The 25,145-nt window shown below is 52.0% G+C and overlaps 1 protein-coding gene across 4 annotated transcripts; it reads left to right on the top strand.

Annotated features, from left to right (window-relative positions):
* On the top strand, positions 1-24,761 carry LHX6 (LIM homeobox 6). 4 transcript variants are annotated; one of them, XM_079113956.1, is made up of 10 exons: positions 1-238; positions 1,419-1,490; positions 1,868-2,050; positions 2,400-2,521; positions 10,913-11,133; positions 13,728-13,828; positions 14,042-14,137; positions 14,347-14,521; positions 17,767-17,870; positions 18,489-24,761. In XM_079113956.1, exons 1-10 carry the CDS (start codon positions 155-157, stop codon positions 18,633-18,635), a joined length of 1,305 nt encoding a protein of 434 aa, XP_078970082.1. In that variant the 5' UTR covers positions 1-154; the 3' UTR covers positions 18,636-24,761. The 4 variants fall into 4 exon arrangements, with proteins under 4 accessions (XP_078970082.1, XP_078970083.1, XP_078970084.1 ...); XM_079113957.1 differs by having other exon boundaries at positions 22,296-24,751; XM_079113958.1 differs by lacking the exon at positions 17,767-17,870 and having other exon boundaries at positions 22,296-24,751.
* The last annotated feature ends 384 nt before the right edge of the window (positions 24,762-25,145 follow it).

Here is a 25,145-nt window from a genome sequence, read left to right as displayed (position 1 = left end):
GCCGGGGGTGGGGGCTGGGACCGGGCCCGGGGCCGCGGGGCCGGCGCCTGGGCTCTCCTGCTCCTGCTGCAGCCTCCGCTCCCACTGCGGCCGGGGCCCCCCTCCGCGCCGCTCTCGGAGCTGCACGCCGACTGAGCCCGCCGCTCCAAGGCCCATGTACTGGAAGCATGAGAACGCCGCTCCGGCGCTGCCCGAGGGCTGCCGGCTGCCGGCGGAGGGCGGCCCCGCCACCGACCAGGTGAGCGAGCGTGCGAGCGGCCCGGGCCAGAGACTGGCAGGGGCCGGGACCCAGCCAAGCCGGGCCGGGTGGCGGGTGGCGGGCGGCGGTGGGGAGGAGGGGTGCGAGGGTGCGCCCGGGAGTGTGTGTATGTGAGTGTGTGAGCGCGCGCGAGCGCGAGGGGGGGTCGCGGAAAGCGGGAACACATTATGCAAATGTTGGAGGAATTTCTCAAAAAGCGATTTAGCAAAGACACAGGCGAATCAAGAGGAGGCGAGGCCGGTATTGTCCGTCTGAATAGGCGCTGATAGCGCCGATGCGCCGGGGGTTGTGCGGGCGCAACACTGAGAATCCCGACGCGGGGCCGGTCCCGGGCGCGCCGAAAGGCTGGAGGGTGATTTTTTCCTCTTCTTGGACCCCTCTCTTTTCTCTTTCTGGTCTCGTTTCGACCCCGATCTCGCCCCCTTTTGCTCCGGATTTCCCTTGGACTGGCCCGCGAAAGGCGCCTGAATCCGTGTCAGTATCGCCTCTTCAATTTTTCGGCGCGTGTCGGGCCGGCGAGCAGGCGGATGCTCCCGGCGCTCGGGGTTTTATTTTCCTCAACCACCAGCACCAGCACCACCACCACCTCCACCACCCCCATCTCCTTTTTATTTTCTTTCTTTCTCTCTTTTCTCCTTTTTGCATTTTGTGCCGAGAGGAGGAGAAGGGAGCGAGGAAGGGGGGTGGGTGGAGAGAGAAAAAATTCGATTTTTAATTACTACCATTAAAAAATCAAATTTGCAATTCTTTGGGCGGCCTGATGGATCTCACTGATTGACAGTTGGAATTGACACTCTGGCTACCTCTTATCTTGGGCATTCACGACAATTTCTAATTGCAGGTAGTTTGTGTGTGTGCGCGTGTTTTTTTTTTCCCCCTCAGAGGCTTGGATTGCAAGGGAACTAAGCGATTACTTCAAGAGCCACGGGTTAAGTGCAGGGAGAGGGGGAGAGAGAGGGAAAAAATCCAATCCAAATTCAAATTGCTTCATTAGAGAGACACCGCTTTTGTGGGGAAGGGCTTTAAATGCCCACTACAAAGTTAGGACTCATTGTTCAGCGCCGGTTTATATAACAGGCGCGGGGAGGCGCTGGGCTCAGGCTGAACGGAGCCAGTTCTGCAGCCGCCGCCGCCTGCATTCCCTCCCCCCCTCCCCCAGGTGATGGCCCAGCCAGGGTCCGGCTGCAAAGCGACCACCCGCTGTCTTGAAGGGACCGCGCCGCCTGCCATGGTGAGTCCGTTCGGCTCTGCCTCGGCCTTCGGTCCCCCAGCAACCCAGCCCTGGGCACCTGGCCCGGCTTTCCGGCAACTAACCGCTGCCCAAGCGCTGGGGGATTCCCGACGGGCGCCGCCCCTCTCTGAGCCTTGGTTTTTCTGGCCGGGAGTGTGGGCTTTGGATGCTTCCCGCACCCAGGATGCGCGTGTTAAAAGTTGGGGCCGTCCATTCCTCTCCAGTAGGCCCTTTCATTCCTGTCCTCCTGTTTACAGCGCGGCGCCCCAGGCAAATTTCGTTGTCAGTTGGTGTACAAGGGATTCAGTTTGTCTCCCAGGCAGGGTCAACCCTGGGTGCCCGGCTCAGCGCTCTGCTTTCTTTCTCCCCTAATGCAGGCTCAATCAGACGCCGAGGCTCTGGCAGGCTCTCTGGACAAGGAAGAGGGTCGGGCCTCCCCGTGTACGCCTAGCACCCCATCAGTCTGCTCGCCTCCCTCTGCCGCCTCCTCCGTGCCGTCCGCGGGCAAGAACATCTGCTCCAGCTGCGGCCTTGAGATCCTGGACCGATATCTGCTCAAGGTGAGTCAGAGTAGGTGTTGTGTGTTTGTTGGCGGGTGTGGGCTGCAGCCCGGAGGACTGTAGGGAAGCTGTGCCGGTGCCAGGTCCACTTAATTCCGAATCCTGGCTCAGTCACTACTGCGCGGCTTTGGGCAAGTCTTAGGGCCTTTCTATGCCCGGATTCCGTCTGAAAAGTGGGAAGAGAGTATTTCTATTTCCTTGAGACTCCGTATTACCGAAGAAAAAGGGGGGAGTCACATGCACCTTCTGAGCTTCAGCGCTTCTGTCTGCAAATGAGAACGGGGAGGCTGGGGACGGGCGTGAAAAGAGGCCCGCGCTGAATCGACCCCCATCCCCGCCCCCTCCCCAGGTCAACAACCTCATCTGGCACGTGCGGTGCCTCGAGTGCTCCGTGTGTCGCACATCGCTGAGGCAACAGAACAGCTGCTACATCAAGAACAAGGAAATCTTCTGCAAGATGGACTACTTCAGGTAGGCTGCGGCTGCTGGGTCTGCAGTGTGTCTGCAGGCAAGCCCGGGCGCACACCCGGGGCCACTTTTGCTGCGTGTGATTTTCAACACCGGAGCCCTGGAGTCCCGCGTGCAATCCCGGCGCGCCGCACTGGTGCAGCCCGCCGGCTTTCAGCGTCTCAAACCCAAAGCTCCAGGCCACGCGCCAGTACCCGCACAGGTTCCGGTCGGCGTCTGCCCGCGGTTCCGGCGGTCCGCTGGGCTTTGGTTGCACCTCTGGCTCCGTCTCGAGTCTTGCCTCAGTCTCAGATTCTAGTTCTGACCCCGGGCGCCACAGTCGAGCTCTGACGCCCGCGGCTGTGGCTCTGACCCGCTCGGATCCCGGCAGTCAGCCGACTGCATCTCCAGCGCGCTCCGGCCCTGGTCCCAACCTTACTCCGACTCCTGTTGTGCAGGGGCCTGTTCTGGAAGGGCCTTTGACTCTGACCGGGGTTCGGATCTGAATTCAGAGCTGATCTGGCCCCAAGCACCAGGGCCGCATTAATCTCAGATCCTAGCCCACTTCCAAGTGCCTCGTCCCAAGCCCCAGCCTTGGTCTCTGACCTCAGCTCATGCCCAGGTCGCTCAAGTGTCGCAATTCGAGTGTGGGGTCTTGCCGGTGTCCCAGGAGTCAGTTCCAGACCCAGCTCCGCCATCGTTTCCGGCCCCTGATTCGGTCTTTCCCAGGTATAGGCTCAGGCTTTGGGCTGCTGGGACGTGAATGGAGAGTCGGGCGCCTTAGCCCAGACAGCTGAGTAGGATTACCCTGGGCCACTCTCTCCGAGAAGCAGTGCTGCGCTGGTCCCCGAAGCTCAAGATCTCCTCCAGTTACATCCTTCCGTCGTGCCGCTGCGTTTCAGTCGCTTACGCGCGCCTCGCTTCTACCCGCGTAGTGGGGCTTGACCCAGTCATGGGGTCGAGGTCACTGAAGTGTCAGGGGCGCTGCAACTGTCTGCAGGATTCCGGAAGTATGAACCAGGCCTGGTCCTGTGGTGGCCAGGGGCCTACGGAGTGCGAAGAGAATCATGTGGAATTAGTTCCTGGGAGGATCGCCTGCTCTCAAATGCTTTCTCAGGAAGTGGAGAAAGCTGTTCCCCTCTATCACCAACCCCTCCCAACCCACACACATCCTTCCTCTCCTTGCCTCAGGAGAGGTTACAGTTTCAGACTTCCCTGAGAAGACCCCAGCCCCAGAAAGCTTCTGAGGGTCAGGGAATTTGGTGGATGGCAATGCCTCAGCCAAAATTGAGCCTCCAGGATCCTGGAAAGAGAAGGCCTTGAGTGTAGGGGAAGTAAGCAGCATTTGGAGCTGGTGTTCTCTGAGAAAGCTATGAGAAGCATGGCTAAAAAGACTCTTCTTTATGTGAAGAGCATGCAGTCAAGGTGTGTGCCTGGGGGTGGGCATGCTCTACTTGTTGCCCTAGGGCTCCCCATACAAGGAGAGTGTGTGTCTATATTGTCTGGGACCTGTGCAGTGATACTGGCGAATGTGTTGTTAGCAGAGTCAGGAGTGTGTGGATAATGTATGTTCATTTATAGAGAAACATTTGTCTTTAGTTCATGCATGTGCACAAGGTAGACAGTATAGTGTCACATCTGGACCAGGATCTGTAAGAGGGAGGGTGAGGTCCAGTGAAAGAATTCTGAAGCCATGTCACTCCCTACCTTCACCCTTTCCTCTGAGGGAACTTCCCTGTTTAAGGCCCTCCACCTGGGGACCTGAAAGATGAATGGTGTGAGGTCAATGTGTACTTATACCTGCGGACTGCTGTGTGCTTATTTAGGCAGAAGGGGGTTGTCACTGTATGGTGTGTAACCAGAGTGTGATGTCTCCTCCACAGTTCCATTTGACTGCTGGTTTGGTCCAGGCAGGAAATGGAGGTAGAGTCGCTGCCTAGCCACCTCCCTGTTCTAGGCTGACTCCAGTTGGGGCAGCGGGAGGGAGACTATTTCAACTATTTCGGGGCATCTGGGAATCATCCTTAACCAGGAAGCTTGGGGAACCCAGCAGGATAGTACCTAGGCCCTTCTTTGTAGAATAAGGCTGGACAGGACACCTGTCCTGGCTCTCCTAGTGACAACAGACCTGGCACAAAGGTCAAAACTAGGATGTTGATCCCATTATTCCGAGCTGCCACTAATTCCCTGTCCCACTGCAATGCAGTGGAGGATAGGATGTGCACCCATTGTGGGGACAGGGAGGACACTGAGCCCTCTCAGTGGCAAGTCACTGAATCTCTCTGCTCTGGGTTCTTCTTTTTCAAGATTATCTCACTGAACTGCTGAGTAGGCCACTGAAGGAGCCACCAAAAGTCTCCCTAAATGGCAGTGTCTATGAATGCCTCCATTATTACCATTGTCACCACCAGGCACAATCCATGATGGCATTTCCCCAGACAGCTTGAGGAACAGGACCTGCCTCAAGGGATGAAGCTCAGTTGTTCTGGGCTATAGGTTCTGAGCACTAATCCTTTTCCAATGACAAGAGACCCAAAAGCAAACCTAAACCAGATTTTTGCTTAAGAAAATGGAGGGAATAAAAGCTCACATTCCTGGAATGAGAGGAGAATTGTGACTTTTCTGATTATTTCTCCCCCCTGCCAGATCTCTTTGGCAGCCTCATCTGTAACAAAAATAGTAAAAGCCCACAGAAAGGGAAAGAAAAGGCCAGGTAGGCAAGAACTCTATCGTCTGCATTGAGTGGCAGGCCCTCTGCGGGAAGGAAGCTCCTCCTAGAGTAGGCTGAGAGAAGGTGTGGGGGAGGCAGGGTTCCCCCGCTGAGGAGTTGAAGCTCAGGGAGTTGCTGTGCACTGAGATTCTCTGGCTTCTGTTTCCTGAAGTTGGGACTCAAGGGTCTGGTGGGATGTGAACTGCAGCACTCTGCCCAAAAAGAGGCCCAGGTCTTACAACAGGGTGAAGGAGAGTGGGAAAGAAATGAGTGACTGAGACCCCATGGAGAGCGCACTTGGGGCTCCCATGGTCCTCTAACCTTTGATATTGCCCCCAGGGAAAAGGTTCTCCTTAGTTCTGTCCCCTGTCTTCCTCCTCCTTGACATCATCTTGTAGGTCCTCCTTCAGTCTCTATTGGCAGAGCCAGTGTTGGTGGCTAAGAAGTTAGAGACTAGGAAGGAACTCCAAGTTCACCTTAGAAGGAGGTCAGAGAGCCTGTGGGGAGTCAGGGTGGTCCAGTACTATTCCTGGCTCATTTGCATTGCTTGGGGATAGCTTGGTTGTCCATTAGCTGTGTTTTCTTGACCAGACTGCTGGACCTCTGTGCCTCAGTTTCTCCAATTCACTCTCCAAACCGAGACCTCACCAGCCCTTGTGGTTCAACCTGATTCCCACCTCCTCTCAGTCTTAGAGTCTCCTAGCATGAAAAAAAAAAATTACCAGCAGGGAAATATGATAGGACTTTTAATTTTTTCACAGTTGTTAAGACATTTTTTCCCCTGATTTTTTTTTCTCCTAAGAAGTGCAAAAAAAAAAAAAAAAAAAAAAAAAAGAATTCTGGGGAGAAATAGTATTCCTTTTGGGGGCATCACATGTTCATTGTCATTGCAACCACAACCAGGACAGCTTTACAGGGCTCCCTCTCACCCACCTACCTGCAGTTGTTGCCTCACAAGTAGAGCATGAACTCATGGCAAGTGCCCTCCTGGCTCCCTCTGCCTCCCGCAGCATCATGCCTGTTGGATAGGTGGGGAGACCTATGTCCTGGTAAAGTGGAAAGTGACACAGCCAGGGTCACACAGTGAGTGAGAACATGAAAGTGGGCGGCACAGGAGTGAGGCCACCTCCCATCAGAATACATGGAACTCTTCCCTAGATCAGGAGCTGCGCCCACACTCTACCTGCTTTATCTCATTTAATTCCCACATTATAGGAGGGAAAACTGAGGCCCTGAGAGGTGAGGTCATGTATCTAATAAATGGTAGGACCCAGAAAAGCCCTGTGGCCACCTAACTCCACCATGTCTACCCCTAAACACTCCCATATTTTTCTTCTCTAGGCAAGATACGTCAGCCACCTCTTTGCACATTTGTGGGGCCTGTGGAATGGCAAAGACCCCTATCTGCTTGTCCTAAGATTCCTAGTCCAGTTTGTTTGACTTCACACAGAGAGCACCCACTGTGTGCTCAAATGTATGACTCTTCCTGTTGGCGCTGGGGGCCCTAGAGCAGGGATGACTTCCTCAGAGGCCCCCACGGGAGCAACGCTGCCAAGGCCTGATCATCCTGGTCCCTGGCCTTCTTCCCTTCTGACAATGGGAGTGGGGGACAAAGGGTTAACTGCCTCCCCTTGTGTTTGTGGAGTGAGGTTCCTGGAGTGCCAAGACCTCCTGAAGTTCCTGCTCCCTGTTCAGCCACAGGAGTTAAGGCAAATCCCTAGCCCTTTCTAGTCTCCCACCTTGAGAGTCCAACTCTGTGGATTCTACCCCTCTCCCAGAGAGAGGGTCCCCAGGGAGGCAGAGAGCCGGAAAGTGGCCCCCCAGCATGGTGGAGAGCAGCCCAGCGGCTGCCAGCTGTTAGGGGACAGATGCTGGGGGAACTGCTAGGGGATCTGGGGGGAGGGGCCTCAGGCCGGGACCTCCAAGGAACTGGCCGTTTTAACCTCTTAATTGCTGGTTCTGTTTTTTTTTTTTTTTTTTTTTTTTCTCCCCCCCTGGCTTCTCCTAAGGGTTTGCCGATGGAGGGAAGGCGCAGAGGGGGAACGGAAAGGGCTTCCTCTCAACCCTCCATGTAGGGAGCATATTGAACTCAAAATAAGTGAACTCAAGTTTGAGTTTCATCACCTTTACCTCCTAGCTTCCTAACATTAGCGCTCCCGCCATGCACTTCGATTTCCTCAAGGAGTAAAGGAATAGTAAATGGGGGAAGAGGCTGGAGCGAAAGTCCAAAGCGCTCATTCCGAGAGGTTTATTCATCCAGCAGATGATCATAAAGCATCATCTAGGTATCTAGGGAAAGTGAACCTGGAAAGCAAGCCAGATTTGGTCAAGGACGCGGCTCCTGCTCGGCACCAAGAATATCCAGATCTCTACTCTCCCTGCAGGGGAGAGAGGGCTTGACGTGTGCGATGCTCACGATGCTCATGCTACTTCTTTCAGCAGCTGCTAGGATGTGCAGCATCTGTCGGACACCTCTCCAGCCCCAAAGCGCCTCAGTCCTTTGCGCCTTTGACTATGGCGCACCGGGACCCAGGGAGGGGCGCGCAAGGCCCAGACCTCGCAGCAAGGCTGGGTGGCTGTAGGCGCGCCCCCTAAAACCTTTGGCGCTCCCTTCACAGCTCGCGAACACCCCTTTCTTGAAGTTTCGTTGTCTCCACCGCCGATTTCGCTGCTTCCGGAATCCGGCGGCTCGAGCCTCGCAGCCCGCCTGAGAAGGAGTCTGTCGGTTTGTCAGAGCCTCGATCCGTAAGCCTCCTCGTACCCTTTGTTTGTGCCGCTGATCCCTGTCCTGGGTGGGGGACACTCTGCAGGAAGGGCCCTAACGCATCCAAACCTACACAAAGACGCCCCATCCCCGCTCCAAGGATGCAGGGCGAGGATGATTTCGTTGACTGGGACATGTCACGGCGAGTGCAGGGAGATCCCAGGGCTGGAAACAGCTCCTGGCATTTTAAGGTGATACTCGGAGGGTAGAAAAGTTGCTGATAGGTCACTCAAAGCGCCCGCTTCGAAACAAGGGGATGGGGGCACTGTGACCTACCTGTGTAGGCGGAGAATGGACTCGGACATCGGGACTCTTAGGGCAGAAGACCAGGGGTGCAAGGTGAGACTCAGACGCATCCCTGGCCCAGAACAATTAAGCCCACCCAGCCAAACGGGAGGATCCGGGACCGCAGGTCTGGCGAACTGCGCGGGCCCAGCGCGCGGGATCTCTCCACCAGCGGAAGGCTCCGCCGTTTTTGTCCGGCCGCTGAAGGCCCCCGTCTTCCTTACTCTGGCTCTTCCCCGACCCTGAGGACGCATTTTGCGCTTTCTGGAGGCAGCTGGTCTCCTGGCCCAGCATGCGGCCAGGAGTGGAAATATGACGATGCGGTCAAACCAAGACCCCTTTTTCATCCTTCTGGAATCCCAGCTTTCTTCGTCTCCAGTCTGGCTGCTCACCGGGTTCTAGGTCTTTCTTGCACCTAGGAGGGGCCCTCAACCCTGGCCCCACACTCTGTGGTCTCCAGTAAGTTACTTGCCATCTCTGAGCCTCCTATTCCACGTGTAGAATATGGGTGCCAGAGTCGCTACCTCACCGGGTTTCGACAAAGCGGAGGGGGTGCAAAGAAGACGTTGTGCCCTCGGAACCTGGACCCGAAGTAAGGGCTCTGTGCACAGTTGGATGCCGGTCCTCCCCCAGCACAAATATTGGAAAACCGCCTCCCCCAGAGGCCAGATAGTGCTCCCAATCCAGATACCACCAGTGACTGAATAGGGGTTGTCCCACCGAAGGGATAAGCTGGGCTGGGCAAAGCCATTTCATCTCCCCTTTATAGCGGCAATAGAAACAAAGATCATACATAGGCTGTGCAGGGCTCTCCCCTGGGGAAGTCGCGTTTCTGAGGTCAAGAGTGGTCTCTGCCTAGGGCTGGTAGTGGACCTGGCAAAGGCACTCAGCCTGAGCGAATCCATGGTCCCCTTGCTCTCTTTGGGTGATCCTGGGAGCTGGAGTTGATGGAAGCGATCACACTCCCTCATTCAGTAAAACTCAATTGGATGAACTGCCACGACAGGCAAGGTTGCAACCTGAGCGGTTTTTGCTGGACTGTTTCCTTCAGGCACACAGAGGCTGTCTTAATGCTCCTCTGGGTAGAAGGGTGCTGTCCCTCGGAACATTGAGGCAAATCTCTGCATCTGCCCCTTCCCTCCAGGAATCCCAGGAGTGCAAGGGAAGAGCCAAGGAACCAAATGTTTACACACCAGTGTGATCAAAGCTAAGAGGGTGGTAGGACTGCGGGGATGTGTGTGGGTGGGTGTGTGTGAGGGGAGGTATGCCCAGGAAAGGAACAGCCTGTGCGAAGTCCTGAGGGTGGGAAAGTGCTTCAGAGAGGGCCATAAAGACCTGGAACTGACCTTCCATTGTGGCTGACTGGAACTTGGGTTTGCAGTGGGAGATTTTGAAGAAGGTTTAGAAGGAGGTGGACCCGAAGAGGATGTGGTCTGTTAGGTTTTGTAAACTCAAAACGTCTTGGACCAGATTCTGAGGGTAAAGTGGAGCCACTAATGGATTGTAAATAGGGCAGGGACAGGATTCCCTGTGCCTGCTGGAAACTTTGCTGTGACTGCTGTGTACAGGATGCGTTGGCAGGGCAAGGCTGGAAACATGGAGACCAGGGTGGAAACCGGACCTAGGAGGAAGGGTAGCCTGGAGGTGGAGAGGAGGGCATAGGTCCCAGAGACATTTGGGAAACAGAACCCGAGATGCCTGAGGATTGGCTGCGTGTGAGGTTTGAGGAGGGAGCAGTGTGTGATTGACACTTGCACACTCTAGTGATGGAATGGGTTCTGGCACCATTCCCTGAACTCAGGAAACTGAGGCTGAGAGGTTGGGCACAGTCACAGGTGAGTCATCCACTTCAAGGACAAACCTTCCCTGGTACCCGGGGCCTGACTTCTGGCATAGAGGGAACCAGACTCTGCAACTTCCAGGAGGGGCTCCCAGTCTGGTGATGGAGACAGCTGCACATAAATAGCCCAGGACATGAAGGGGAAAGAGAGGAGCAAGAGGCAGAATCAAGGACGGCTGGTTTCTTCATAAACTGCAGAACACTAAACAAATAGCAGTAGTTATTGCTGTGGTCTTCTAATTCAGTGCAGAGCAAGAAAAAGGAGAACTCAGAGGAGTTGTATAATTTGCCCAGGGTTAAAAAGTCAGTAAATATCTGTCTCTTCTTCTAAGAACCTCTGAACTGCTGTATGACTGGGACTGTACTTTATCTCTGGCATTGGCATGACTAGGGTTCCTATCTTTGTGAGCTGTGTGACCTTGTGCAATTTACTTCTTGTAAGAATGATTAATTGGAATAATAACTGTAAAACATAAAACCTTGCTGGGCACAGTGCTCAAAAATTTACCTATTATTATTATTATCATGTTTTCCTAACACTTATGCTGTAACTTTAATTAACAAACTTATATACATATGTAAGTGATCAGTGTAGAAAATTTAGAAAACTCAGAAAAGGACCAAAAGAAATTAAAAATCATCCACCAGCTCACCCTCTAGGTGGGACTTAGCCGGGGGCAGGGCTGGTAGTGGATCCAAGCAAAAGGTAATCCTGAGTCAAGGCCCTGAGGCCTGGAGCTTGGGTGCTGCACCACTGGAGGCTTCGGGGTGGGGGACATATGGCCTGAGTCTTGTCCCTGTCCCCTTGTCCTGCAGCCGATTTGGGACCAAGTGTGCCCGGTGTGGCCGACAGATCTATGCCAGCGACTGGGTGCGGAGGGCACGCGGCAATGCCTACCATCTGGCCTGCTTCGCTTGCTTCTCCTGCAAGCGCCAGCTCTCCACCGGCGAGGAGTTCGGCCTGGTTGAGGAAAAGGTGCTGTGCCGCATCCACTACGACACCATGATCGAGAACCTCAAGAGAGCCGCCGAGAATGGTACCCACCCCGGCCTGCCCAGCACCCCTGTCCAGAGGCCCTTTCCACCCTACCCCAGCACACCCCAGGTGTGCTCCACAGTGCTTTATGCGCTGGGCACTCCCTGGTACACCTGGAGGCAGTGTGGAGGTGGGGCTCCTCCACCATTTGCTTGGGAGTCAGTCACTACCTTACAGCAACTGTGTTGACTTATCTGTAAGAGTTAATGACAGGAGACCTTTTCAAAAGCTGATGAGCTGAGGCATTGTAAGGCCTGGAGGCAATCAATGAAGCTGAGGGTGGAGTGGGCTCTACACAAGCCTGCAGCCTACTCTTCCACTTGGAATTTGCCTGAGTCAGTCCTGGAAAGATTTTTTTTTTTTAAAGGTACTGGGAATTGAACCCAGAGCTTTACACATGGTAGGCAGGTGCTCTCCAACTGAGTTACATCCCAAGCCCTGGAAAGATGTTTAGTGTAGCCTCTGTTCTCCCAATTCCCATCCTGGCAGCACCAAACCTGAGGCTTGAGGGTAGAGGTTTCATCCAAGACAAGGGCTCTGAGGAGAAAGGGCCTCGTCCCTAAGACTGGAGAGGAAGCTCCTACATACTGTGCCAACATGAAATTTTCCTTCCCCTCTGTCCCTCAGTGCCCCCACCCCATCTGTGCATGATGGATGTTGGATTAGAATGGTCCCCACGTCTCTGATTCTGATTCTGTGATTTCTCAAGATACATAGATCCATGCAGGTCTCAGATTGGGACAGTCTTCCAGGGATTTAGATGGAGTGGGGACTGGTGAAGGGGAATAGAGGCTGGGCTGTCTGTAATTCCTCTGTCAGGGTCTGTGGACACTGCTAACTTCTCTAGAGCATGGATTATTTTAAATAATCTTTACAATAATTTTAAGATGTTGGTGGTGTATCCCCATTGTACAGATGAGGAAAAAGGTGGAGGTTATCTATAGCATGTAGCATCTCAGTTTATAGAGTAGTGGGTCTGCCCAACTCCAAAGCCCAGGCTCTTAACTACCGGAACATAGCATGCCACACTATGCCATACTACCTCTTCCCTGTGTTCCAGGGCCCCTTAATTGGACCTCACAAACCTAGGAGGCTGCAGGGATGTGGCTGCCTCTGGAGTTTCATTTTTCCATTTAAAAAAGAAGGTACACCAATCCTTGTCCTGCCTGTCTCCCTGTGGGACAATAATATCCCCCAAATGTCTGCCTCTCCTCTAGCCCCTCTGGGGAGTGGTATGGACCACCCTTCCTCAATTTCTAGACCTCAGCCTGTCCAAGGGCATCACTTTCTCCTACCAGGATCAGAGCTAAATGGGGAGTAAGTGAACTCTGGTTGCTATGAAGTTATCTCAAGTTGTGGGCAGGACAGCAATGGAATTGGGATGGAAACCCAGGATCCAGAGTTTCCTGCACACCATGGTCGGTCAGTATCCCTAGGCTCCTTCTACAGCTGGACCAACCAGGACTATCTTTAGTCATGGCCTTTGCCAATTACACCCTAAGCTTTCACCATGCAAGGAAACTCGAAGGCATGGGGCCTCAGATCAGCCTTTGGTTACTCTTTTGCTTTCTAAATATATGTGTGTATGCGTGTGCACACACACACACACACACAAAACACTTGTTCATCATAAAAAAATTAGAAAAGATGGTTAAGCAAAAAGAAGAAAATAAAGATAACTTCAAATGCCACTTCCTCTCACGTTTCTGCCTTTACCTTTCCAGATTTTTCTATGTACGTATGTTATTGTATTTTCCTTCCAAATAGTTTTTTCTCCTAATTAAACTACAATAAATTTCGAGCAGTTGTTATCTATGAATGGTGGGATTACTGATGATTCCCACCCTCCCCTGTGGGGCTTTATTGGAATTTTCCAGGCTTTTGATAAGGACAAATTGTAGTTAGAACAATGAAATATTAAAAATAAAATCTGAATAAATTTAGTGGTTTACAATCATAGTTTAAAAAGTAATCTAATTGGAGACAGACTAACATATACCCAGGTTAAAAAAAATTAAGAATTTTAGAGAGGTAATACATAACTATTTTAAAGACCTCAAAAGTTGCAGAAATATTTGAAAGTACAAAGTCTTCATAATGACACTTGTCGGAGGTTAGCCTGAGAAGTGTTCCGTACTGACACCTTGGTGTATATCCTTCCAACCTTTTCTCTTCCATTCGTTGTAACCTGCTTCCTTCTTATTTCCACTAGCCTGTGGTTTCCCCTAGTTTCACTAGGAAGGAGCCCAGTTTGAGACGTTAGGATCATCCGGCTTTCAGATTCTAGTGGGAAAGTTACGGGCAGGCAGGGGCTTTCTTCTTTTGGAACCTCAGTTTCCTCTCCTGTAAAATGGGGACAATACCACCTCTCCTTAGGGCTTACAATGTAAAGAGCACACTGAAAGAGAACCCTCCCGTGAGAAAATAGAAGTCCCTTTCCCAAAGACTGCACTCGGGGATTAGGACTCTGGGATCCCCACTCCCAACCAGTTCCGCTCCTGACCCTTCCAGGGACAAGCTCCCCCCACCCCGTCCTTTCCAGGCTGCCACTAGAAGAGATGGGGACGCGTGGTCAGCTGCTTCTGTCGCCCTCAGGGAACGGCCTCACGTTGGAGGGGGCAGTGCCCTCGGAACAGGACAGTCAGCCCAAGCCGGCCAAGCGCGCGCGGACGTCCTTCACTGCCGAGCAGTTGCAGGTACCGGGCGAGCTCCGAGCCGCGGGGATGTGGGCGGGGCCTCTCGGGGGCGGGGGTGAGAGGGCCTCTGGCTCCACCCCTCGGCCTGGACCCGCGGGTAGCGGGAGGGGCTGTGGCTGCCTGGGGCGTGGCCTCCGGTCCGGAGCCTCTGATTGGGCCGGGGTCTTGGAGACCTCCGCGCGCTGGCGCCTCACCCTCCTCCGCGACCCGCAGGTTATGCAGGCACAGTTCGCGCAGGACAACAATCCGGACGCGCAGACGCTGCAGAAGCTGGCGGACATGACAGGCCTCAGCCGGAGGGTCATCCAGGTGGGACCACGAGTGGGCGGGGCCTTCAGGTCTGGGGCGGAGCCTAGGGGTCCCGGGCCGAGCCCTGAAGCTCGCAGCAGTGCCGAGGGTCGCCGGTGCTCGTGGAGACCCTTCTTCAGGGGGTGGTGAGGCAGTCCCGCCTGGGGATCCCCTGGCGGCGCGTGCGACCCTCTTACGCGAGGCTGAAACTGCTGAGGCTGTCGTTCCAGGTGTGGTTTCAAAACTGCCGGGCGCGTCATAAAAAGCACACACCGCAGCACCCAGTGCCACCCTCTGGGGCGCCCCCGTCCCGCCTTCCCTCCGCCCTGTCAGACGACATCCACTACTCCCCGTTCAGCAGCCCCGAGCGGGCGCGTATGGTCACCCTGCACGGCTACATTGAGAGTAAGTGACCGCAACAGCGGGAGAGGGTCTGTGGGGAAGGCAAGGTTGAGCGGTGCATGTGGGCATACGAGGCAGAGGCGGGGAGGCATTGCAGAGCTTGGTGGGGGGAGATGTGGGCTGCGAAGTCGCTTGTACCTAGGTGTTTCGTGGAGTGGATAAACTCCCTGCCCTGTTTCAGTGGGGCCCCGACCCTTTACTTCGGTAAAGGCAATTTGACCATTCCCCAGAAACTATGACCTGGGCACTAGGGAGAGAGTAAGATGAGCAAGATCCCTACCCTGTGGAGCCAGTGTTCTGGCCGGTTAGACATGGGAACAATAACCAGATAGTTAAGCGCGTCCCTGGGGATGATCCCTACAGGAAAGGTGCTGGGTGGGAGTGTCTGGAGATGCTGGTAGGGAGGCTGCCTCGAGGACACTGAGACCAGAAGAGTGGGAAGGATTTAGTGAGGCATGCTGACCGGGGGAACTGAATGTGGACAGATCTTGACCCAGAGAGCAAAGGTGGCATGGGTACATTTGGGAAAGCTGAATGTTAGTGGGACCTTGGGCACACCACCTAACCTCCTTGAACTTTGATTTCCTCATCTGTAAACTGGAATATTATTATGCCTTTCAAAGAGTTGTGAAAATTGATTCATGCATCCAGGAAATACGTTTTGAGTGCCTCCTGTGTTTGAAGCACCTTGAACACAGTAGACCAAAGCCGCAGTGCTCCTGGGACTCACATTCCAGAGTGGGAGACTGGGAGAGAGACCCTGAACCCTAAAAGAAGGAGGGCAGACATGTGGGTGGGCAACAAGTTCTGTGGGGAGAGGTGGGCAGGGTCATGGTGAGGGGACTTTGGAGCAGGAACCTGGAGGAGTAAGGGAGTAGACTCCTGGATTTCTGAGGGATGAGCATTCAGTCAATCTGTTACTGAGCAGGTACTTATCAAGACTTTCTTTTTCTTTGAGATTGTTTCCTCAAAGTTGAGCATGACCAAAAAAACGAAGTGACCAATACAAACACACATACATGCATGCACACACACACTCACCCTCTCTTCTCTGGCTGCAAGTAAAAGAGGGGAAAGAAAGGAGGTCAGAGAGAGAACCACTGGTTACCCAACACCTGCCACGTGCCAGACATAAACATCAGAGATCACTGTCCCATTGAATGGATGAGGAAACCAAGAGCCCACTGTAAGTTCATGGGAGCCAGTGCTCTTTAAAGATCAAATGTGGGCTTTGGAGTCAGACTGCTGGGCTTCAAATTCCATCCCTGCCACTTACTAACTGGGTGACACTGGGAAAGTTTCTTAGTGTCCCTGAATATCAGTTCCCTTATCTGCAAAAACACAGACATTAAGAGTTCCTATTTCAAAGCAGTGTTGTGAATATGAAATAAGGTAACTGATTTAAAGTCTTCAACTTTTAATAAGTGCCAAATAAGTATTAACTACTCTTGTGATGGTGACACCGGGCTCTGTTTGTAAACTAGCAGTATAGAGTCCTGCCTGATGCACCAGGCTGCTGGGTGGAACCATGGTCTCTTTACACTGTTCCATTTCTGAACCATCTGCTCAGCAGGAAGGATACTTTCTCCCTTTCATTTGTAAACAACGATTTATATTTGGCCTACACATAGCCCAGTAAATACTTGTTAAAAGTGCCAATGAGCCAGGTGTGGTGGCACCCGCCTGTAATCCCAGCAGTTTGGGAGGTTGAGACAGGAGGATTGAGTGTTCAAAGCCAACCTCAGCAACAGCATGGCACTAAGCAACTCAGTGAGACCCTGTCTCTAATAAAATACAAAATAGGTCTCAGATGTGGTGTCCCTGAGTTCAATCCCCAGTGCCAAAAAAAGAAGGAAAAAAGTGCCAATGATCAGGGCCTCTGTAGGTACCAGGGGTCTAAGTTATCATCACTGTGTGGAGGCAATGCCAGATCTAGGTGACCCTATTCAAAGTCAGGCCAGGACTCTGTCCACACCACTCTGTTGACCATGCCTAGATCTGTCTTGGATCACTAGAGAAGGGGCTGAAGTACCCTTTTCTCGTTTCCTGGAGGTGGAACCTAACTTGGGCAGAATTTAGTGGGGTCTCTGGGCCTTCTACTTCTTGCTTCAAGAGCTGAAGGAGTACCCCAGTACTACCCCAGTAGTTTTCTTTACTAGTTAAAGTCATGAAATCTTGCATTTACTGAAGCCTTAGAGCTGGGAGGTTGAAGAAAGAGTTAGAACAAGAGCCCCGAAAAAAAAAAAAAAAAAAAAAAAAAAAAAAAAAAAAAGAACTTTTGCTTCGTAGATAACTAAAGTCACAGGATCCTGAGTTTGCTGAAGCCTTAGAGCTTAGAATTTGATAAAAGCTTTGGAACTGTGCCCCAGAAAAATGCACCGATACACATAGTTATTTGAGTAATTTAAGGTTGTTCATGGATTCTCTGAACACCAGGGAGTTAAGAACCCTCAATTTAATACAATTGCTTTATTCTACAGATGAGAGATCCATGGCTAAGAAAGACACAGTGACTTGTCCCAAGTTACATATCGATTGTCAGTCTGCACAGGTCTTTTTCTGTGATCAAATATGATGAACTCTAGAGAAGAGACAGGCAAAGAACTTCTCTTGAAAGAGAAGTGGTAAACAGGATGAAGCATGAAAGATCAGATGCAAAGATGGACTTTCCCCAACAGTTTTAGATGTTGGAATAGGGTATGGAACCTCATTCAACAAATATTTTTAAAGTACCTACGAGATGCCATGCCTCATTCTCAGTATTGGAAATCCACAAAGATCCAGATTAAAAAAATTCCTGCCCTCATGGAGCTTGCATTCTAGTTGGCAGAGACAGGCAATAGCAAACAAACAATAGAAACACACAGTAAGTCAGCTGGCTAGGGCTAAGGAAGAAAAGTAAAGCAGGAAAGGAGGATAGGAAGGGGAGGGGAGTGGTGGCTACTGGTATTGGGTTAATGAAACCCAACTGGGAGACAAGAGTGTACAAGGAGGTTCTCAACAGGCAGGGTACAAGCTTGCTTGTGCGAGTGCTCATTTATCAGTGAGCCGGATGGCGATCCCTAGCAACTGTGGCACTTTAGAAAGCCCTTCACTTACGGTGTTGCCACCAACCCTATTGAAATCTCATGCAGGTGTTAAGTGGCAAGGATGGAACTGGTCTTAGGGCTCCAGCTTGTAGAGCACGGGCAGCTGGGGTCCTGCATGGAGCCTGAGGGATGGGCTCCAAGGCAACCTCTCGTCCACAGGTCAGGTACAGTGCGGGCAGGTGCACTGTCGGCTGCCTTACACCGCGCCTCCCGTCCACCTCAAAGCTGATATGGATGGGCCGCTCTCCAACCGGGGCGAGAAGGTAAATGGAGCCAGGTTGGGTCTGCTGGGTCAGAGCCTTCCTGTGGGGCTGAGTTTCTGGCAGTATTTCTTGTCCTTGAGTGGGCAGCATGCCTCTCTGTGGCAGACCATCTCTGCCTAGCCAGCTCTGGCCCACACTGTGCCCACAGGAGTCGTCTGAGCAGCTGCTGGCACGTTCCACACGCGTGCCCACTCCAAAGGCCTCCTTCCGCCGCCTCCTCTGCACTGGCAGTGTGGCTTCTCTTTTACAGCCTGAAGAAGTTACTCAAGCTTTGAGGCTCTTTCAGGAGGGTTTCTGGTGGGGCAAAGGGATATCGGGCCAACAAGAAACCTTGATCAACTGGCAGGGCCTCCTCTGTGCAACCAGATCTCGGGTTGTTTGAGGCCTTAGGAATGAACATTCAGAAGATGCTTAGGTGGTACCCAGTCCGGTAGCTTGAAGGCTTTGTTTTTTAAGCATCAGACCCTTTGTTTAGTCTCATTCGTATCACAGATGAATTTGGATAGAGCTGCTCTGAGTGAAACCATGGAGGGGTAGGGGCCTCAGCTCCCTCTCAGCTCTGAGAGGTCTCACAGCTTGCCTTAAAGGCCATTACACTGAGGCAGTTTTTCCTTTTAGAAGAGGGAAATTGAAGCCAAGAAGCTGAAGACCAGAGCTTGGATGAGAACCTGTGCATTTATTCATTCACTTACTCATTACTCACAGATAAGTACAGTCTGGAGGGGGATCAGACGCCAACATTTACAAACATTCACAACCCTCTGATCACACTGTGATGGGGAAGCTGGGATAGAGGAAGAGTAGGGGCAAGAGAGAGGCGTAGGGAAGACTTCCTGGAAGAAGGCAGCCATGGAACCCAGGCCTGACGCTGGATCAGGGTTCATCAGGAAAGATAGCCATCCTAGCTCTTAGGGAACTCTGAGCTGTCCTGTGTCATTGGCACACAGGCTTGGGAGGAAAAGTTGTGAGAAATGGGACCATGGGTGCCAGGTGGAGGATTTGAACTTTTCTCTGGGGCAATGGGGGGGACCTTGGAAGTTCTTGCAGAAAGAGCAGCGTGGTGGTCCTCAGAGAGCTGGCTGGGAAGATGTGCTGTGGGAGGCATGGAGCCCCCTTGAATCAGGTGGTGCAGTGGTCCAGGGACAGAGATTCCATGCTTTAGAGGTGGAAGGGTCATTAGGAGCCCTCCAGTCCCATGGATCCAGTTTTAATGTGTCTTGGAATCACTAGGGCAGCTTGGAAAAACAGATTCCCCAGCCAGAGGTCTGAAGGGGAGGACTGGAATGGGGTGCATTGGTCTGCATTTACAGTGCTCAGCCCTCTGACTCTGATGGGCAGCTCTAGGTGGGGAACACTTCTCCAGGGTATTTTCTCTGTCTATACCTCCTGATTGAGCACCTACTGTGTGTTGAGCTCTCTCTGTGATGGGCAGCACGAGGGAATATCTTTAGTATGGAGGTACAAACAGCTTAGTTGCACAGATATGTTTCCAAGTAAATGTAATGTTCAACACAAGAACCTGGTGGTGGGCGTGCACACCTCAGGAAGGTCCCTCCTGAGACTGTCATAATCACAATAAGAACTGCTATTTGTTCCTCCTCTGTTCCAGGCAGGCACTTTACACACATCATCTGGTTGACACCTCCTAGCCTCCTTGTGGGCATGGAGAAGACCTTCCTCATTGTAGAAATAACCTGAGGCTCAGAGAGATGACATGATTTGTCCAGAGATGCAGCAAGTTTGCTGGACTCTGAAGTCTGTGCAGCTCAGTAATTTCTTCTTTTCTTGTAGCACTTCACGTCTCTTCAGGACTGTTTCTGACTGTGCCCTTTACAACCTCCCTGGAGGGTGGCTATGGTGGAACTCCATTTCGCACCTGTGGAAACTGAGGCTTAGAGCAGTAGCTCATCCAGGGTCATACTGAGTATGGATAGAGCTAGCCTTGCTCCTAGGACCACCTGGGAGAAACAGGGTATGAGAATAAGGGCATTCCATGTTGAGAGAACAGCAAGTGCAGATGCATAGGAGCAAGGAGACGCCTGGCTTTGAGGGGACGACGGGGTGTTTAGTGTGACTGAGGCCCAGGGAGGTGGGGCAGCAGCCAGGGCTATGTAATGAAAGGCCTGGTACCCTGAGTGAGGGGCATGGGGCATTATGTAGAGGAAAGGGTTGGGCCTTGGAAGTGTATAGGGCTGGGTTCAGTGTTTGGAGAGGATCCCTTGTCTCCTGCTTGCTCATTTAAGCTTGTGGTTATGTCTGGTTCAGCCTGAAAGATGAGCCATGCTGGGCACTGGCAGCTTTGGCTCTAGGTTTCTGGCCTCTGGGTTTGGCTAGTGAACCAGAATTCACTCTTGCTGGGCTGTGTCCCCAGATTTGTATCCAGATGCTCTGCATTAAAGTGTGTCTCCCTCCTTCGTGACCTACTGCCCTCTCCCTGCCAGAACTTCCCCCCACTCCCAGGAACTTTTCCCCATCCGCATCACGTGGGGCCGGGTGGGTCACAGGACTTGGGCTAAGCAGGCAGCACAGGGCTGTATGGGCTTTCTCCAAGTCCCTCCAGGCCTGAGCCTGTGTCTCCCTGGAGCTGGTCCCTGAACCCACTCATCTGGACCAGAGCTGGACTGGTCAGGAGAACAATGCCCCAACCATTCTCAGAGCGGGAGGAGCTTCCTGTTCACTGCATCATCATTTGGCCACTATATGCCTGTGAGTTTCCAGAACCATATTTCTTTTTGGTCATGTACCCTGATCCCACAAATTCAGCAGTTGGAAGGTTCTTAGAAATCAGGACCAAGAAGTTATTGACTAAATATTAGGTTATTGAGACACCGAGGCCCATGTAGGGGACTGGTCTGACTAGGGTAATTTTTGGGGGTTGAACTTCTCTTAATAAGAGCCCAAATCCAGGTGTCCTGCAGACCCAGTGGAAGTAGGGCACAGGCTGGGCAAAGAATGCTGTGTAAGCTTTGGAGCCAAGCCACCCTGAGTTCAGATCTGCCACCTCCTCCCTCTGAGACCTGGAAACACAATTAGCTTCTCGGAGTTTCAGTTTCTGCATTTGCAAAATGGGGATAACAATAGTTCCCACCACCCAGAATTGCTGTGGACACTAAATGCAGTGACTTGTGTAAAGAGCTTAGCACAGTGTCCCCTACGCAGAAAGTGCTCCATAGGTGCTGGTCATTATGATTGCAATAGTCCACTCTCATCTGGAGGGCTATGTTCTCAGACCCCAGTGGAGGCCTGAAACCCTGGATAGTACTGAACCCTGATAGATATGCTGTATTTTTCCTACAAATACATACCCATGATAAAGGTTAATTTATAAATTAGGCACAGTAAGAAATTAACAACAACAATAACAAAATAGAACAATCATAACAATGTACTCTAATAACAGTTATACAAATGTGATCCCTCTCTTTTAAAAGAGTCAAGACAAATAGTAATATTTTTGGACTGCTTTTGACTGCAGATAACTGAAACTATAGATAAGTGGGTAGGGGCTACCATGCTGCTGTGGAGATCAACATCATTGCTTTCCTCTACCTCCTCTAGTAGATGATTCTGGGTAAAAAACATTCCTGATCAGCAAATGTATCAGCAATGTGACTGTGCCCACTGGCTGACCCTGGACCACTTGAAACCTCCTCCTCATATTTTCCTGTGAAAAGGGACATCCCATTGACCAGCCTGCCAGTAATCCTTGACCTGAACTTCAGGAGATTGGTTGTGTGGGTGGCAGTAAGATGTCAGCCAGGTGCTTTAAGTGGAAGAGGGAAAGGGAAAGGAGCAGAGGCCTGCCCACTCGCTGTGTATCAGCCTCTGGCTTAGCTACGTGCCTCAGCTTTGTGCAGTCTAGGTGCACATTGGCTGCTCGGACCTTCACTTGGTAGACAGCGAGCAGTTGGCAGCGGTTGTCACAGTGCTGTTGGGGAGGTGGAGGTGGGGCAGTATAGTAGAGAGCCTGGCCCAGACCCAGGCCTGGATTCCAGTGCTGGTGCACCTCTTCCTAGCTGTGTGATCATGGGCTCACTAACTGCTACCTCTTTCAGCCTCGGTGTCCTCCCTGGGAATAGAGACCATGCTAGGACTCCCTCATGGGCCTGAGGTGCAGCTTCACTGAAGTGGTTCATGGAGGGAGCATGGTAAATTGCCCAGTAGATTTTTGCTTCTGCTATGGTATCTCATTGAATCCTCTCTGTTCTGAGAGGTTTTGTTACCCCTGTTTACAGATGAGGAAACAGACTGAGAGGGGACGTGAGTTGTCCAAAGTCCCACAGCACGTAAGGTGACAGAAACAAGATTTAAACCCAGATCTAGGCCTTGAGCCCACCCTCGCGCTTCATGACTTTGAGGTCCCCTGGGGGCTGCTGATTGGGGCAGGCCCCTAACTCAGCCACCTCCCGTGCCCTCCTCTTGCAGGTCATCCTTTTTCAGTACTAACGCTGTCGGCACTTCCGCATCTGTCCATGGGCACCCCACAGCTGCCCCTCAGCCGCTGAGATCCAGTGTCGGAACTGCGGCCTGGGATCCACTGCCTCGCATCTACCCCACCCGCCATTCTGTCCGCCGCCAGCTGGACCCCCAGGCCTGGCCTTCCCTCTCCTGCTGAGAACCAGAACTGGCCAGGAGCATCACAGAGTCCCCCTCTTGGAAGGCAGAGCTCCCTGAAATTTGGAATCAGGGTGAAAACAACAGCCTGTTTTTCCCATTTAAACAGGAATCATCTTCAACTTCAACTGATTACAATAGCAAAAGACAAATTGAATCATGCGACACCAACCGCCGCCTAATTTATAGGTTTTCTCCCCCCCCCCCCCATTGGCCTTTATTTACTACTTCCTTGGAACCATCTCTGAATTCCGAAGAGCCGACAACCCCCAATGTTATCCACTCTGTTGCTTTTGTCTGGAAAACTCTACAGTGTTTGTGGGATGTCCCCAAAGGAAAGCTATGTTCTAATTTTATCATTTCCATCTGTCTGGTTATGTCAAGTTAATTCAGAAAGAGAAGAGACACTGACCAACCCTGAGAGGCCCAGGAGGGCAGAGATGGAGGCCTGCCCAGACCAAGAGGCAGAGGGACAGGCGGGGGATGGGGGACAAAGGCCCCCATTGGTTGGAGATGGAGGAGAGGGATGTGGCACACTGCACTGGGAGAGGCACTAGCCATTCCAAGGAGGGGAAAGTGAACACTTGGGGTGGAGGGGAATCCTACCCCCACCTAATTACCTAGCATACATGCAGGAGATGTAGCAGGGATGGTATTTGATCTGAGATGACACTGCTGAATGTTTGGGCAGGTTAGAGTTGGGGACCCTTTTTGGCCGCTGCTTCACTACTGATAGGGATGCCTGGGCCAGAGGACCACTCTTGGGGACCAAGGAACAGAGCCCAATGAAATGACAGTCAGAATGTAAACTCTGATCCGTCTCTGAGTAGAAAGGTGCCCACTGCCTAGGTGAGTGTGCCAAGCCCAGGATTTCCTGCTAGTACCTCTGGGCTTCCATCCAACCCTGCCCAGAGCCAGCCCCACCTGCTCTGAGAACAAGGCTAGACACAGCTGTGCTCACATCCACCCCATTCTGCTGCAACTTTCCACCCTAAACAAGGGCTTGGGCAAACAGGACCATGATTTATGTTTTCAGGGGATGCCCATTTGCCCCACGCTTATTTCATAATTCTAGAACTACTTGGAAACCTGATGCATTTCCCACTAGAGGCTGCTAGTAAGCATGTTTTAGCCCCAGTCCTCCTTCCTCCTCTTGGAAGGAGATTCCAGGACAGGGAAAGCAAGCTTATAGTTTATATGCAGCTGCAGTCCCTGTCTTCACCCATGGCAGACATCACTAATCAATTGCAGCACTCTCCCTGAGTCTGGATACGGTTTCAGAATTCACATGCTTGAAGTTGGCACTTAAATGAGAACTTATATGCCATTTGCTCTGTGATCTGGAGGAGGCTTAGGCATGGGTGCGGCCCAAGAAGGGAACCTGCATTCTGTCCCTCCCAAAGATGTTATAGCTGACTTAAGGACAAAGAGAAAGCACCACTCAGAATGTGGTGAATGTGGCTCAGTTCAGAACTCATCCAGTGAAAACTTGTGCCGACTCTGTGCTGGGCACTTGACCAACAGGGGTGACCTGGGCCTGGGGAGCTCAGATCTATCCTTTGATTTTTGCTCTTAATGATCAAAGCCCCAATCACAACCATGTGGTAAGCGGCAGCTGAGCCTTTCCCAGGGTCACCCAGGACCCTCTCTGTCTTGAGCCTCTCCCAAGGGTCTACTCCTTGCGTGGACCACATGGCAGTAGCATGTTGCAGTTCAAACGTCTCCACTACCCTGTTAAGAGCAGCCTGGGAACATACAGGCTGACAAGACTATTTATTTAAATACAAAACAAAAGGGGGAAACACACACATGGAATAAAAATTGTAAGCACTTTTTTTGTAAAACCAATGTCTGTTTTGTTACATACCTTTCATGTTGTGCTTTGTAAATGTCTTATTTGTGTAATAAATAAAGTTAATGCAAGTAGAAGTGCTGGCACTTAAATCCAGAACATAATGGAATTCCATTTCTTTCTTCCTCTCTGTTTAAGGGCCTGGGTCCCTGGGTCCCAGAATTTCTGAGCTGCTGGACAGTGCAAAGCTATAAAGTTGGTACCTTTTCCCACTTGGTAAATTGTGCATTGCAAAGGCATGATGAAGGATTTTTTGTTTTTTGTTCTCTAAATATTGCATCACCCCTGTGTCTTCGTTTTGTAGAAGATCAGGCTGGCTGTTGTCTCCATTCTGCTCCCTGAACACCAGCTCTATGCTGGGCCCTGTGCTGGCTGTGCGAACTCAGAGAAGGGTCTCAGCCCCACCCTGCCCTAGAGGAGCTCTCAATCTGGCCAACGATGCAAACAGACATCCCTCCAGCATGCTGTGGGGGACAAGGGGAGGCATTTGAGCTGGATCCTACCTCCGACTCCATTTCTGTGCCTCCTCACTCTCTTAATCCATTTTTCAAATGTTTAGATATATGTGTATCTTTGATAATATATTAGGTGTGTGTGTGTTTACCATGAAATGTAACTTCTGTTTTCAAAACTCAGTTTGTTAACCCCAGTGGAGCTCAACCCTATCATTCTGTCAAGGTGACTGGAGCCTGAGAGGGGAGAGGTTATTCCCCAAGGTTCCTCCATGGTGCAGCTGAGAGTGGACCCAGGCCTTTCTCTGGCAGTTGGCTCTCCCTGCATGACAGCTCTGGGTTGCTAGTTGCAGGTCC

Source organism: Sciurus vulgaris (genome assembly GCF_902686455.1).
Source record: "Sciurus vulgaris genome assembly, chromosome: 15".
Lineage (NCBI taxonomy): Eukaryota > Metazoa > Chordata > Mammalia > Rodentia > Sciuridae > Sciurus > Sciurus vulgaris.
Note: the sequence above shows the minus strand (reverse complement) of the source record. Positions and strands in the feature narration are given on the sequence as shown.